Source organism: Physeter macrocephalus, chromosome 17, assembly GCF_002837175.3.
Source record: "Physeter macrocephalus isolate SW-GA chromosome 17, ASM283717v5, whole genome shotgun sequence".
In the NCBI taxonomy this organism is placed as follows: Eukaryota; Metazoa; Chordata; class Mammalia; order Artiodactyla; family Physeteridae; genus Physeter; species Physeter macrocephalus.
Genome location: NC_041230.1, coordinates 673,955 through 685,530, shown reverse-complemented (window position 1 = coordinate 685,530; position 11,576 = coordinate 673,955). Strand labels below are relative to the sequence as shown.

At 52.5% G+C, this 11,576-nt stretch overlaps 1 protein-coding gene across 1 annotated transcript; it reads left to right on the top strand.

The window, feature by feature from the left end:
- The first annotated feature begins 5,067 nt into the window (after window positions 1-5,067).
- Window positions 5,068-8,322, top strand: KLK4 (kallikrein related peptidase 4). The gene is made up of 5 exons (XM_007104279.3): window positions 5,068-5,128; window positions 6,338-6,500; window positions 6,907-7,157; window positions 7,245-7,381; window positions 8,004-8,322. Exons 1-5 carry the CDS (start codon window positions 5,068-5,070, stop codon window positions 8,154-8,156), a joined length of 765 nt encoding a protein of 254 aa, XP_007104341.1. The 3' UTR covers window positions 8,157-8,322.
- Window positions 8,323-11,576: the final 3,254 nt, after the last annotated feature.

The following is an 11,576-nucleotide window of genomic DNA, read 5'->3' as shown; positions in this document are numbered from 1 at the left end:
TAAGAGCTGATCTTTCAGCAGAAATTCTGCAAGCCAGAAGGGAGTGGCAGGACATATGTAAAGTGATGAAAGAGAAAAAGCTACAACGGAGATTACTCTACCCAGCAAGGATCTCATTCAGATTCAATGGAGAACAGCAGAAACTGACACACCATTGTAAAGCAATTAAACTCCAATAAAGATGTTAAAAAAAAAAAAAAGATAAAATGAGGAGTGGGTGTTGTCAAGGGAGGGAGTGAAGGGAAGAGTGTTGGAGGCACATGGAACAGACAACAGGGTGGCCTAGAGGATGAGGGAGGCTGAGGAGTTGCCCGGAGCTGTTCACAGGAGCCACATCCCTCTGGGAAATAGACTGGGGTGGATAAGAGTGGAAGCAGAGAGCCCAGACAGGGGGCTGGGCCAGGAGAGGGGGAGTCAAGGTGGGGAGACCTGGCTAGGTCTGACTTACTTTTTGGAGGTGTCGTCCAAAGGACGACAGGTGCAGGTGCCTGACCTGCAGACAGGCTACAGCAATCAGGAAAAGAATCAAAAGGGACCCGTGAATGGGGAGACACTTACTGGGGGGGTAGGGTTGAGTCAAGTTGGGGGAAATTAAATCTTTTGTCTCTATTAAAAAAATGACTTCCAGGGCTTCCCTGGTGGCGCAGTGGTTGAGAGTCCGCCTGCCGATGCAGGGGACACGGGTTCGTGCCCCAGTCCGGGAAGATCCCACGTGCCGCGGAGAGGCTGGGCCCGTGAGCCATGGCCGCTGAGCCTGCGCGTCCGGAGCCTGTGCTCCGCAACGGGAGAGGCCACAGCAGTGAGAGGCCCGCGTACCGAAAAAAAAAAAAAAAAGAAAAAAAAAAGACTTCCAGGGCTTCCCTGGTGGCGCAGCGGTTAAGAATCCGCCTGCCAATGCAGGAGACACGGGTTCAAGTCCTGGTCCAGGAAGATCCCACATGCCGCGGAGCAACTAAGCCCATGCGCCACAACTACTGAGCCTGCGCTCTAGAGCCCGCGAGCCACAACTACTGAGTCCACGAGCCACAACTACTGAAGCCCACGCGCCTAGAGCCCGTGCTCTGCAACAAGAGAAGCCACCACAATGAGAAGCCTGTGCACCTCAACGAAGAGTAGCCCCCACTAGCCGCAACTAGAGAAAGCCCGCACGCAGCAACAAGGACCCAATGCAGCCAAAAAATTAAAAAATTTAAAAAATAAATAAAAAATGACTTCCAGAATGTTTAAATAATCTCTCTGTGTGTCATTTTGTCTTTGCCTCTGTCTGTGCCCATCTCTCTGTCCTCTATTCTGTGTCTCCATCTCCCTGTCTCCCTCTGTGTCCCGATCTGTCTGTCTCTGCCTCAGTTTGGGTCTCTATGCCTGTTGTCCCTTGGTCTCTGTCTCTCTCTGTCTTTCCTTCCTGCAACCTCTGTGTCTCTGTTCCTTGTCCCTGTGTGTCTCTGTCTCCATCTCTCTGTGTCTCTGTCTCTCTTTGTCTCTTGTCTCTCTGTGTCTATCTCTCTCTGTCTCGGTCTCTTGTCTCTCTGTGTCTCTTATCTCTCTCTGTCTTTGTCTCTTTTCCCTGTTCTCTCTCTGTGTCTCTATCTATATCCTTCTGTGGTTTTATTTCTGTCTCTGGCCCCAGTCTCTTCGCCCGTCTCTGTATCTCGTGGTCTCTGCCTCTCTCCATCCCCCACCCCAGCCTGGGTTCTCTCCCTAGACTCGCCACTCCTGGGCTCATTCCCCGCTGCCAGGCTGGAAGCATCTCCATGGCCTGACCCCCCCCACACACACTCTGTCTTGGATTCATCCCCAAATAACTGGGACAGGTCTGGCCAACCTCGAGCAGGATAAGACCTAGGTGAGGCCACAGAACAGGGCGGAGGAATGCCACGTCCACTCCCTTCTCCCTCATTCCAGCTGGCCCAGCCCTGTCCCTCACTCTGGCCCCAACCTGCCTCCTCCCAGTGTCCGGACCTAAGTCACGTCTGGGCGGCTGTGAGGCCTGAGCGCACTCTACACCCCCCCCCACCCCTCCTCCATCTTCATGGTCAGAGCTGCAGGTCCCAGGAGCAGGGCAAGGTCAAGGGTCTCTGTGCCCCCAGGTGACTGAATGCAGGCAGATAGATGGAGACCGAGCCAGAGAACCAGACAGACACTAAGAAAGGGCTAGAGGCAGAGAAATCAGAGAGAAACAGGGCCAGAGAGAGACAGAGAGACACAGACATTCATCCCTCAGCAGCACCGTCCTGTGTCCCCACAACCCCTCACCAACGCCGTCCACACGTGCTCCTTAGGTGATCTCATCCAACCCCATGGCTCTAGACGCAACGTGTCCTAGGATGACTCCCCACCGTTTCTCACCAGCCCTGACCTCTGTCTGCCCCATGGGGCTCACACATTCAACCACTTGGCTCCTAAAGGCGCCTCCAGCTCAGCCCTTCTCCCCACACCTCTTCGCTCCTCCACCCAGATGGCGCCACAAATGGAGCCGCCAACAGACGCAGCCTCCGAGACACCATCCTTACCTCCTTTTTCCTCCCTCCCCACCTTCCCCCCACCGGCTGGTACTTGACTTCCCTGCCCCTCCCCTACACGAGCCCTGGGCGTGTGTGTTCCTCTTCTCCTTGGACCACAGCATCCCCCACCCAGGCTGTTGCCACCTCCCACCTCCGCGCCGGTCTCTCTGCTTCCATCTCACCCTCTACAATCATTCTCCACGCGCGATGTTTCTGAAACATAAACAAGATCGTGCCCCTCCTACCTCGTGCTTAAAACCCATTGCACTGAACATAAATCCAAACTCTTTCCCCCCCCCGGCATGCAAAGCCCTGCACAGTCTGCCCCGTTCCTCGCCTTACTCTGTCTCTCTCCGCCCCCCCCACCCCTTTCCCCAGGCTTCCGGGATCTCATTTCCCCCGACCAGGGATTGAACCGGGTCCACCTCAGTGAGAGCGCCACGTCCTAGCCACTGGACCTCCAGGGAGTTCCTCCAACTTCTCTCTTTTTCCTGCAAAGCTCACTGCCTCTCAGCCGCGGAGTCGACTCCTCTGAGCCTCCCCGACCACCCCCTCATCTGCAGTCACCGCCCCCCCCAATACCGGTCACTCTCTAGCATCACCCGTGATCTCTGCACACACGTTACTACCAGATATTTGCTTGTCCCCGTAGTTTTTCCGTTTGTCATTCTCCCCCGCTGGGACGTGAGCCCCAGGAGCACCGGAATCTGCTTGTCCCTTCCCGCATCTCCAGTGCGGACAGCAGAGCTCAGAGCGTGACAGGTGCTTTTGCTGAGCAAAGACTTCACCCTGCTCACACTGACCGGGCGCCTAGGACACTCCCGGCACTCTGTCCGGGCGTTTTCCCTGCCTTATCTCTTTGGATGCATTTTGGGAGAGAGGAAAAATGGTTACCCCGATTTTACAGATGGGAAAACGGAGGCTCACAGGGGTGCAGTCACCGGCCCAAGGTTCCAAAGGTAGACATTTCCCCCGACCAGGGATTGAACCGGGTCCACCTCAGTGAGAGCGCCACGTCCTAGCCACTGGACCTCCAGGGAGTTCCTCCAACTTCTCTCTTTTTCCTGCAAAGCTCACTGCCTCTCAGCCGCGGAGTCGACTCCTCTGAGCCTCCCCGACCACCCCCTCATCTGCAGTCACCGCCCCCCCCAATACCGGTCACTCTCTAGCATCACCCGTGATCTCTGCACACACGTTACTACCAGATATTTGCTTGTCCCCGTAGTTTTTCCGTTTGTCATTCTCCCCCGCTGGGACGTGAGCCCCAGGAGCACCGGAATCTGCTTGTCCCTTCCCGCATCTCCAGTGCGGACAGCAGAGCTCAGAGCGTGACAGGTGCTTTTGCTGAGCAAAGACTTCACCCTGCTCACACTGACCGGGCGCCTAGGACACTCCCGGCACTCTGTCCGGGCGTTTTCCCTGCCTTATCTCTTTGGATGCATTTTGGGAGAGAGGAAAAATGGTTACCCCGATTTTACAGATGGGAAAACGGAGGCTCACAGGGGTGCAGTCACCGGCCCAAGGTTCCAAAGGTAGAACGTGATGCTGGGAATTTGAATCCGGGAAGTTTTGCTGGGGAAGCACAGCCGGGAGAGAGGAAGGGGGGGAGACGGGAGGGAGTTAATGGGAGAGAGAAAAAGAACAAAGAAAATGAGAGATAGAGAGTGTGTGTGTGTGCGTGCGTGTGTGCGTGTGTGTGTGAGAGAGAGAGAGAAGAAACCTGAAAGAGAACCAAGAAAGAAGCGGGGAGTGAGGCCGGGTGGGGAGTGAGGCCGGGGTCTCCCAGCCCCTCTGGCTCCCTGGCCGCAGCCGGGCACAAGGCAGCCTGAGAGCGCAGAGCTGGAAGCACCTGACCCCGGGAATGTGTCCCTGGGGGGCAGGCCGGCCCAGCTGGGGATGCTTCTAAGCCCCACCGGGGCCCCTGTTGGACGTAGCAGGCAGGAGCTCAGCCCAAAGCAGGATCCGGGAGCCCGGGGACAGCCAGGTGAGAGGCCCCCAGGTCCCCACTCACCGCCCCCTAAGAGCACGCAGTCTTTATGACCCACCGTCTCTACAGCTCCGGGTCCCTGTGATTCTCAGCATCCGGGCCGTGTGTCTCCAGGTCTCTTCTCCAAACAGGTCTCTAGTTCGAAGTGTCTCTCCAGTTCTCTCTCTGTCTCCCCCGGTCTCTCTATTTCCCTGAATCTCAGTCTGTCTCTGATGATCTCTCTTCAGTGCTCCATCTTCCTTCCGTCCTTGAGAGTCCAGCCTCCTCCATCCTCCTACCTCGCCCCGTTTATAGACGGAGAGACACTTTCTCCATCCCTTCCTCTCCACCCAGTTCTCTCTCTCTCTCTCTTTCCACTTCTCTCTCCCTCTCTCTTTTTCTCTCTCAGCCTCTAAATCTCTCTAGGCTGTGGGTCTCTGGGCCGTGATCTCAGACCCTATGGCATGTGTGTGTCGGGGGAGGGGTGGTATAGGTCCTTGTTTGCGCAATACTATCCTGCGAGGGCAGGAATGGAGAAAGAAAGACAGATGCAGGGCCCCCAGACTCACCTGAGACTGACCCTCATGCAGGTGCTGAAGGATGACCCTGGCAGGAAGCCCCTGGGGCTGGTTCCTGGGCCACCTCCTCCTCAGTGTCACAGGTATCTGTGTGTGTGTGGGGGGGGGTGCGTGTGTGTGCGCGCGCGCGCGCGTGTGACTGTCTGGCCTGAGGCACAGTGTTTGTTACGGCGCAGGCATGACTCAGTGTCCTCCTGGACGTGCCTGAAGCTGCGTGGGTGACGGTACTGTGTGACCGTTGCTCTCCAGATGCACACTTGTGAGTCCTTGTATCACAGGGAGTTGGCATGGGTGCCGCCTGTGTACTGCGTGTGTGTGGCTTTGCATGCCTCTGTGTCCGACATAGTATGACAGGGTCGTGCCCGTGAGAGTCGGTGCGCGATTGGGTGAACAACTCTCACAGTCTGTGCCTCTGAATACCCTGCTGTGAGGACCTGGGGAGCCTGGGGGGCCGCTAAAAGGGAGGTGGTGCTTCTGGGGGAGTCACCCACCGCTGGCAATCTGTGCCTGCTTCCCGGGTCTCCGATCCTTGGGCCCCCAGATAGCCACATCACGGGACGGTGTGCTAGGGTTTCTGTGTGAGCCGGCTTTTTGCTGCTATGGGGGAGGCTGAGCCAGGGAAGGAGAGACTTGGAGGGCCACAGAGTGTGGCACTGCCTCGAGTGTCTGGCTGTGTCGCCCTTGCCCCTGCCACCCTGTGTGAGGGGGTCTGCTTGCGCTGGGAGGCTCGTAGCCCCAGCAGTGCACTGTCGAGGCGCTTGTGTGTGCGTGTGTGTGTGTGAGAGAGAGAGAGCGAGAGAGGTGACACGTGGGTCCCAGAGACCGACGTGACACACAGCTGAAAGTCTCCTCTTGACAAGTGGCCCTGCCTCCTATACCCTGATCTCCGCCTCTTGAATCCGAACCCACCCCAAGGAATCTGATCCGTGGAGTAAAAGGCCTGCACTGTGATCCCGCCCCCAAGGGGCCTAGTCCTGCCTCCTGAGTCTGTCCCCCAGCCCTGACCACGCCCCCCTGGACCGAGGTGCCCCCCCACCACCACCACCAAGCTCTCACAAGCCCTGGTTCCACCCTGAGCCCATCCCCCTGACCTCGGAAGCCCTGATCTAGCCCCTGCGCCGTGGCCACGCCCCTGCACGGTGGCCACGCCCCCGAAAGCCGTGGCCACGCCCCCAGGAGTAAGTGTCCGGCCTTCTGGGCCTTTTCCCCAGGCCTGACCACGCCCCTGCACCGAGCCCCGCCCCCAGAAGCCCCCGTTCCCCTCTGACCCCCAGCCCTGACTCCGCCCTCAGGATCCCTCGCCTGGGGCGGAGGCAGCCACATCGTAAACGGCGAGGACCGCCACCCGCACTCGCAGCCTTGGCAGGCGGCGCTGTTCTTGGGAAAGGAATTTTTCTGCGGGGGCGTCCTGGGGCATCCTCAATGGGTGCTGTCAGCCGCACACTGTTTCCAGAAGTGAGTGCAGGGCGGGGCGGGGACGGGGGCGGGGCCTGGGTCCTAGGGAGGACCCGGATGTATGGTGAGCTGAGGGGAAGCGCTTCAATAGGTTCAATCTCCGGGTACTAAAAGTGAAAACCAGTGCGAAGGAAGGCTCTGCGAGGGAGGCGGGAGCTATGTGTTGCTCAAGAGTCCTGGGTTGAAATCCCAGCTCAACTGCTGAGTTAGTAGTGACCTAAGGCAAGTTCTTGTCGCTGGATTGTGCCTTAGGTTGGGTAGCTCTTGGCGCAGTGCTTAGCAAGGAAGATGGGGCTAGGGTAAGGCACTGGCGATGGGGTTGTGGTTGAAGGCAAGAATGGAGATAACGGTGTCGTAGCCACAAAGCTATTCTGTCCCCACCCCACCCCCACCCTGTGGCCCTCAGTTCCTATACCATCGGGCTGGGCCTGCACAGTCTTGAGGACGACCAAGAACCAGGCGGTCAGATGATGGAGGCTCACCTCTCCATCCAGCACCCAGAGTACAACAGACCATCTTTTGCCAACGACCTCATGCTCATCAAGTTGGAAGAACTGGTGCCCCGGTCTGACACCATCCAGGACATCAGCATGGCCTCACAGTGCCCGACCGCTGGGGATTCTTGTCTCGTTTCCGGCCGGGGTCGGCTAGCGAATGGTGCGCTCGGGGGTGTGGGGGTGTCCGGCCTCTCTGAGGGGGTTCTCTGCCCAGCCAGAGAGGCTAATCCGATGCTCTGCGTCCCAGGCAGACGGCCCAAAGTGCTCCAATGCGTGAATATCCCGGTGGTGTCGGAGGAGATCTGCAGTGAACTCTATGCCCCCGTGTACCACCCCAGCATGTTCTGCGCTGGCGGAGGCCAGGACCAAAAGGACTCCTGCCATGTGAGAGATGGAGAAGGGAAGAGGGGAGAAGATCCAGGGAGAGATGGAGAAGGGAGGGGACGGGGAACCGTGGTGAGAAACAGAGATACGGGAAGATAGTGTGACAAACGGGGAGAGAGACTGAAAGAGAGAAATCGACCCGGGAATAAAGAGAAGCAAAGAAAGACAGAAACAGAAAGAGAGAAAGACAGATTCAGTAAGGCAGGAACACACGTGCACACACGCACACCCAGAGAGAAACAGATACACAGATGCATAGAGATGAAATGCCAAGTGAAATAGGAAAAAAAACAAAAATAGACTATACAAAGAGATGCAGAGAGGCACAGAGACTCCAGCAGTCGTTGAGACAGAGAAATAAGCTACAGGGGGAGAGAAAGCAGGAGAGGCGCAAACAGAGACGGAACAGTAACAAACCCAAGAGAATCTACCAGCTGTTAGGATGTAGGGGAGGGGAGCTGGCGCGGTCAGGGCTCTGGAATGGAACGTTTAAGGAATATGTCGCTATCTTCCTTTTCCCCCTCTCCTGCCATTGCTTTTCCTCATTTGGTTCCTTTCTGATCTCACATCTATCTCCATCTCTCTGTGTTTTGGACTCTCATTCTCTGTCTCTCCACAACAGGGTGACTCTGGGGGCCCCCTGGTCTGCAACGGGTCCCTGCAGGGCCTTGTGTCCTTTGGACAATCCCCGTGTGGCCAGCCCAATGTCCCAGGCGTCTACACCAACCTCTGCAAGTTCACAGACTGGATACAGAAAACCATCCAGGCCAGTTAACTCCAGGGACTGAGACCCATGAAATTGAACCCCCAAATATAAGCTGCTGAAGGAATTCAGGAATCTGGGTTCCCAGTGCCTTCCTCCTTCAGACCCAGTAGTCCAGTCCTGCTAAGAACATCTTCCTGTACACAGTGCCCCCTAGTGGCACAGTGTTGACCCCGCCTTACCATTGGTAGAGAAAGTTGGTTTTTCACCGTCATTTGTCCCTTCCTCTAAGCCCAGAAATGAAGTCTAAGAGAAGCACGGGCTCGGCGCAGACTCTCCTCCTTACTTCCCTTCCCATCCAAGGGATTCCAGCAAATAGCTTTCCCTCCTTGTGCCTCAGTTTCCCCATCCGGGAAATGGGAGCCCTGACCAGGAGAGCCACAGGATCCCCAAGGAACGAGAGGAGACATAGCTGGAAGGTTAAGAGAACTGATTCTGTGGATGTTGTCCAATTTCTGAAAAGTCAAATCAGCAAACGGCAAATTAATGGGATTTACTTATTTAGTTTATGTAGCTTTCACTGACTTATTTTGGTTTGGTCTTCTTAAATGCGTTTTAAGAATTCTCGATTTGTAGCTGCCTCAGGACCCTCCTGCTGTAGCTGGAGACTGGTGGGGAGAATCTGAGGGGCGGCGGGGAAGGGGGGGTCTGAGGACAGAGAGAGGGGAGACTGGGGACCCAAGAATATAAGGAATTGTTATTATACCATAATAATTGTTATTATACTAAATAGAATATACTGATGAGAATTTATATTCATAAATATATTCATAAATATACTGTGTATCTATTCTTAAGGAGATATTTAAATTTTTATGTATCTCTAAATGTATCCTCAAATATATAAAGAGTGAAATAACTAAAAGTAAAATAGACAAATCCCGACTCATAAAAGAGGATTTGGGGGATTCCCTGACGGTCTGGTGGTTAGGACTTGGTGCTTTCACTGCCAAGGGAGCAAGTTTGATGCCTGGTCGGGGAACTAAGATCCCTCAAGTGGTAAGGCATGGCCAAAATTTTTTTTTTAATTAAAAAATGTTAAAAAGAGGATTTTAAGGTGGCTCAAAAAAATAATAGAACAAACAAGATAAAAATGGATAAGGTCATAGATGGTTTGAACAATATGATTAACAAACTTTACTTAATGGTCATATTTAGAACATTGCACCCGGTATCTGGAGAACATACAATCCTGTCAAAACACAATACCTACCAGAATGGCTACGATTAAAAAGATGGACAGCACTGAGTATTGGTTGGTATGGAGAACAGCTGTAATTCTCACACATTTCTTGGGGGGAGGGGGGAGTATAAAATTGTACAACCGCTTTGGAAAACAGTTCGGCTGTTTCGTAGAAAGATAAACATATGTCTACCCCATGACCAGCCAGTCCACTCCTAGGTAGTCATGTTAGAGCAATGGTGGAGGGGGGAACCGGCCACAAGTGTTCATAGGAGCTTTATTCACAACAGCCAAATTGGAAACAACCCAAATGTCCATGAAGGGGTGAATGGACAAACTTGCTATGACCTATCCACTCAATGCAATGCTACTCAGCAATAAAAAGAAGTATTGATATACACAACAATCTAAGGACATCTCAAAATCATGATGTGAGTAGGGGCTTCCCTGGCGGTCCAGTGGTTAAAGAGTCCATGCTTCCACTGCAGGGGGCGCAGGTTCAAGCCCTGGTCAGGGAACTAAGATCCCACATGCCGCACAGCCTAAATAAATAAAATTTAAGACCACCTAGAGGGGAGGGTGGGAGGGAGGGGGACGCGGAAGGGAGGAGAAATGGGAGCATATGTGTGAGTGGCTGATTCGCTTTGTTGTAGGGCGGGGACTGACACACCATTGTAAAGCAATCGTACTCCAATAAAGATGTTAAAAATAAATAAATGAATGAATAAATAAATAAATAAATAAATAAATAAACTCAAAATGGTTTAAAAACCTAAATGTAAGACTGGATACTATGAAACTCCCAGAGGAAAACATAGGCAGAACACTCTTTGACATAAATCACAGCAATATTTTTTGGACTCATCTCCTAGAGTAATGGAAATAAAAACAAAAATCAACAAATGGGACCTAATTAAACTGAAAAGCTTTTGGAAAGCACAGCAAAGGAAACCATAAACAAAATGAAAAGACAACCTGTGGACTGGGAGGAAATGTTTGTAAACGATGCTATTGACAAGGGATTAATTTCCAGAACAGTTCACATTTGAAATGTGGAATTTCTGCAAAACAGTGATGTATCTAATAATACACTTTTCTAAGCAAATGAATAAAGTTTCTTTTTGCGATGAAAAAAAATTTTTTTTAATCATTATGCTGAGTGAAAGAAACCAAACACAAAATATATACTATGATTCTATTTATGTACGAAATTCTAGAACAGGCAAAATTAATCAATGTTGCCTGGTTGCTGGGATGGGAAGGGAAGAGTAGATGAGGAGACAATGGGAAGTGATGTGACCAAAAAAAATTTTTTAATTTTTATTGGAGTCTAGTTGATGTACAAATTTGTGTTAGTTTCTGCTGTACAGCAAAGTGATTCAGTTATACATAAACATACATCCACTCTTTTTAAAATTCTTTTCCCATACAGGTCATTACAGAGTACTGAGTAGAGTTCCCTGTGCTACACAGTAGGCTGAAATTTTTTATAATTTGACAAGATTGAGAGTTACCTGGGTGCATTTATCAAAACTCATTGAACTGCACACTTGACATCTATACCTTGCACTGTGTATGCTGCAACTTTAAAAATATACCTCAACAAAAGACTTCGCACAGCATTTATAAAAATTGACCAGAGGGACTTCCCTCGTGGTCCAGTGGTTAAGAATCTGCCTTCCAATGCAGTTGAAGCAGGTTTGATCCCTGATTGGGGAACTAAGATCCCATATGCTGCAGGGCAACTTAGCCCGTGCGCCACAACTACTGAGCCTGCGTGCCCTAGAGCCTGTGCTCCACAACTAGAGAGAAGCCCACCTGCCGCAACAAAAGATCCCACTTGCCTCAAGGAAGACCCCGTGTGCCGCAACTAAGACCCGATGCAGCCAAATAAATCTAAATAAATAAATAAATAAATATAAAAGGTACCAAAAAAATTGACCAGATACTGAGCTATGAAGCAAGTCTCAACACATCTCAAAACTATAATATACGGAGTATATTCTATGCGCCCCCTGCATTGGAAACGCGGGGTCTTAACCACTGGACCGCCAGGGAAGTCCCAGGACATGACTTCCTTTTGACTGGTTGGTGGTGAGGTAACAAAGTGATGTTCTGGAGATATATATATATATATATTTTTTTTTTTTTTTTTTTTTTTGCGGTACGCGGGCCTCACTGTTGTGGCCCCTCCCGTTGCGGAGCACAGGCTCCGGACGCGCAGGCCCAGCGGCCATGGCTCACGGGCC

Excerpts from the sequence above, each read along its gene's own strand:
- KLK4 (XM_007104279.3), top strand. The coding sequence starts at position 5,068 with ATGACCCTGGCAGGAAGCCCCTGGGGCTGGTTCCTGGGCCACCTCCTC. Across the intron at positions 6,501-6,906 it reads GCCGCACACTGTTTCCAGAA|TTCCTATACCATCGGGCTGG; the intron begins GTGAGTGCAGGG and ends TGTGGCCCTCAG. Across the intron at positions 7,382-8,003 it reads ACCAAAAGGACTCCTGCCAT|GGTGACTCTGGGGGCCCCCT; the intron begins GTGAGAGATGGA and ends TCTCCACAACAG.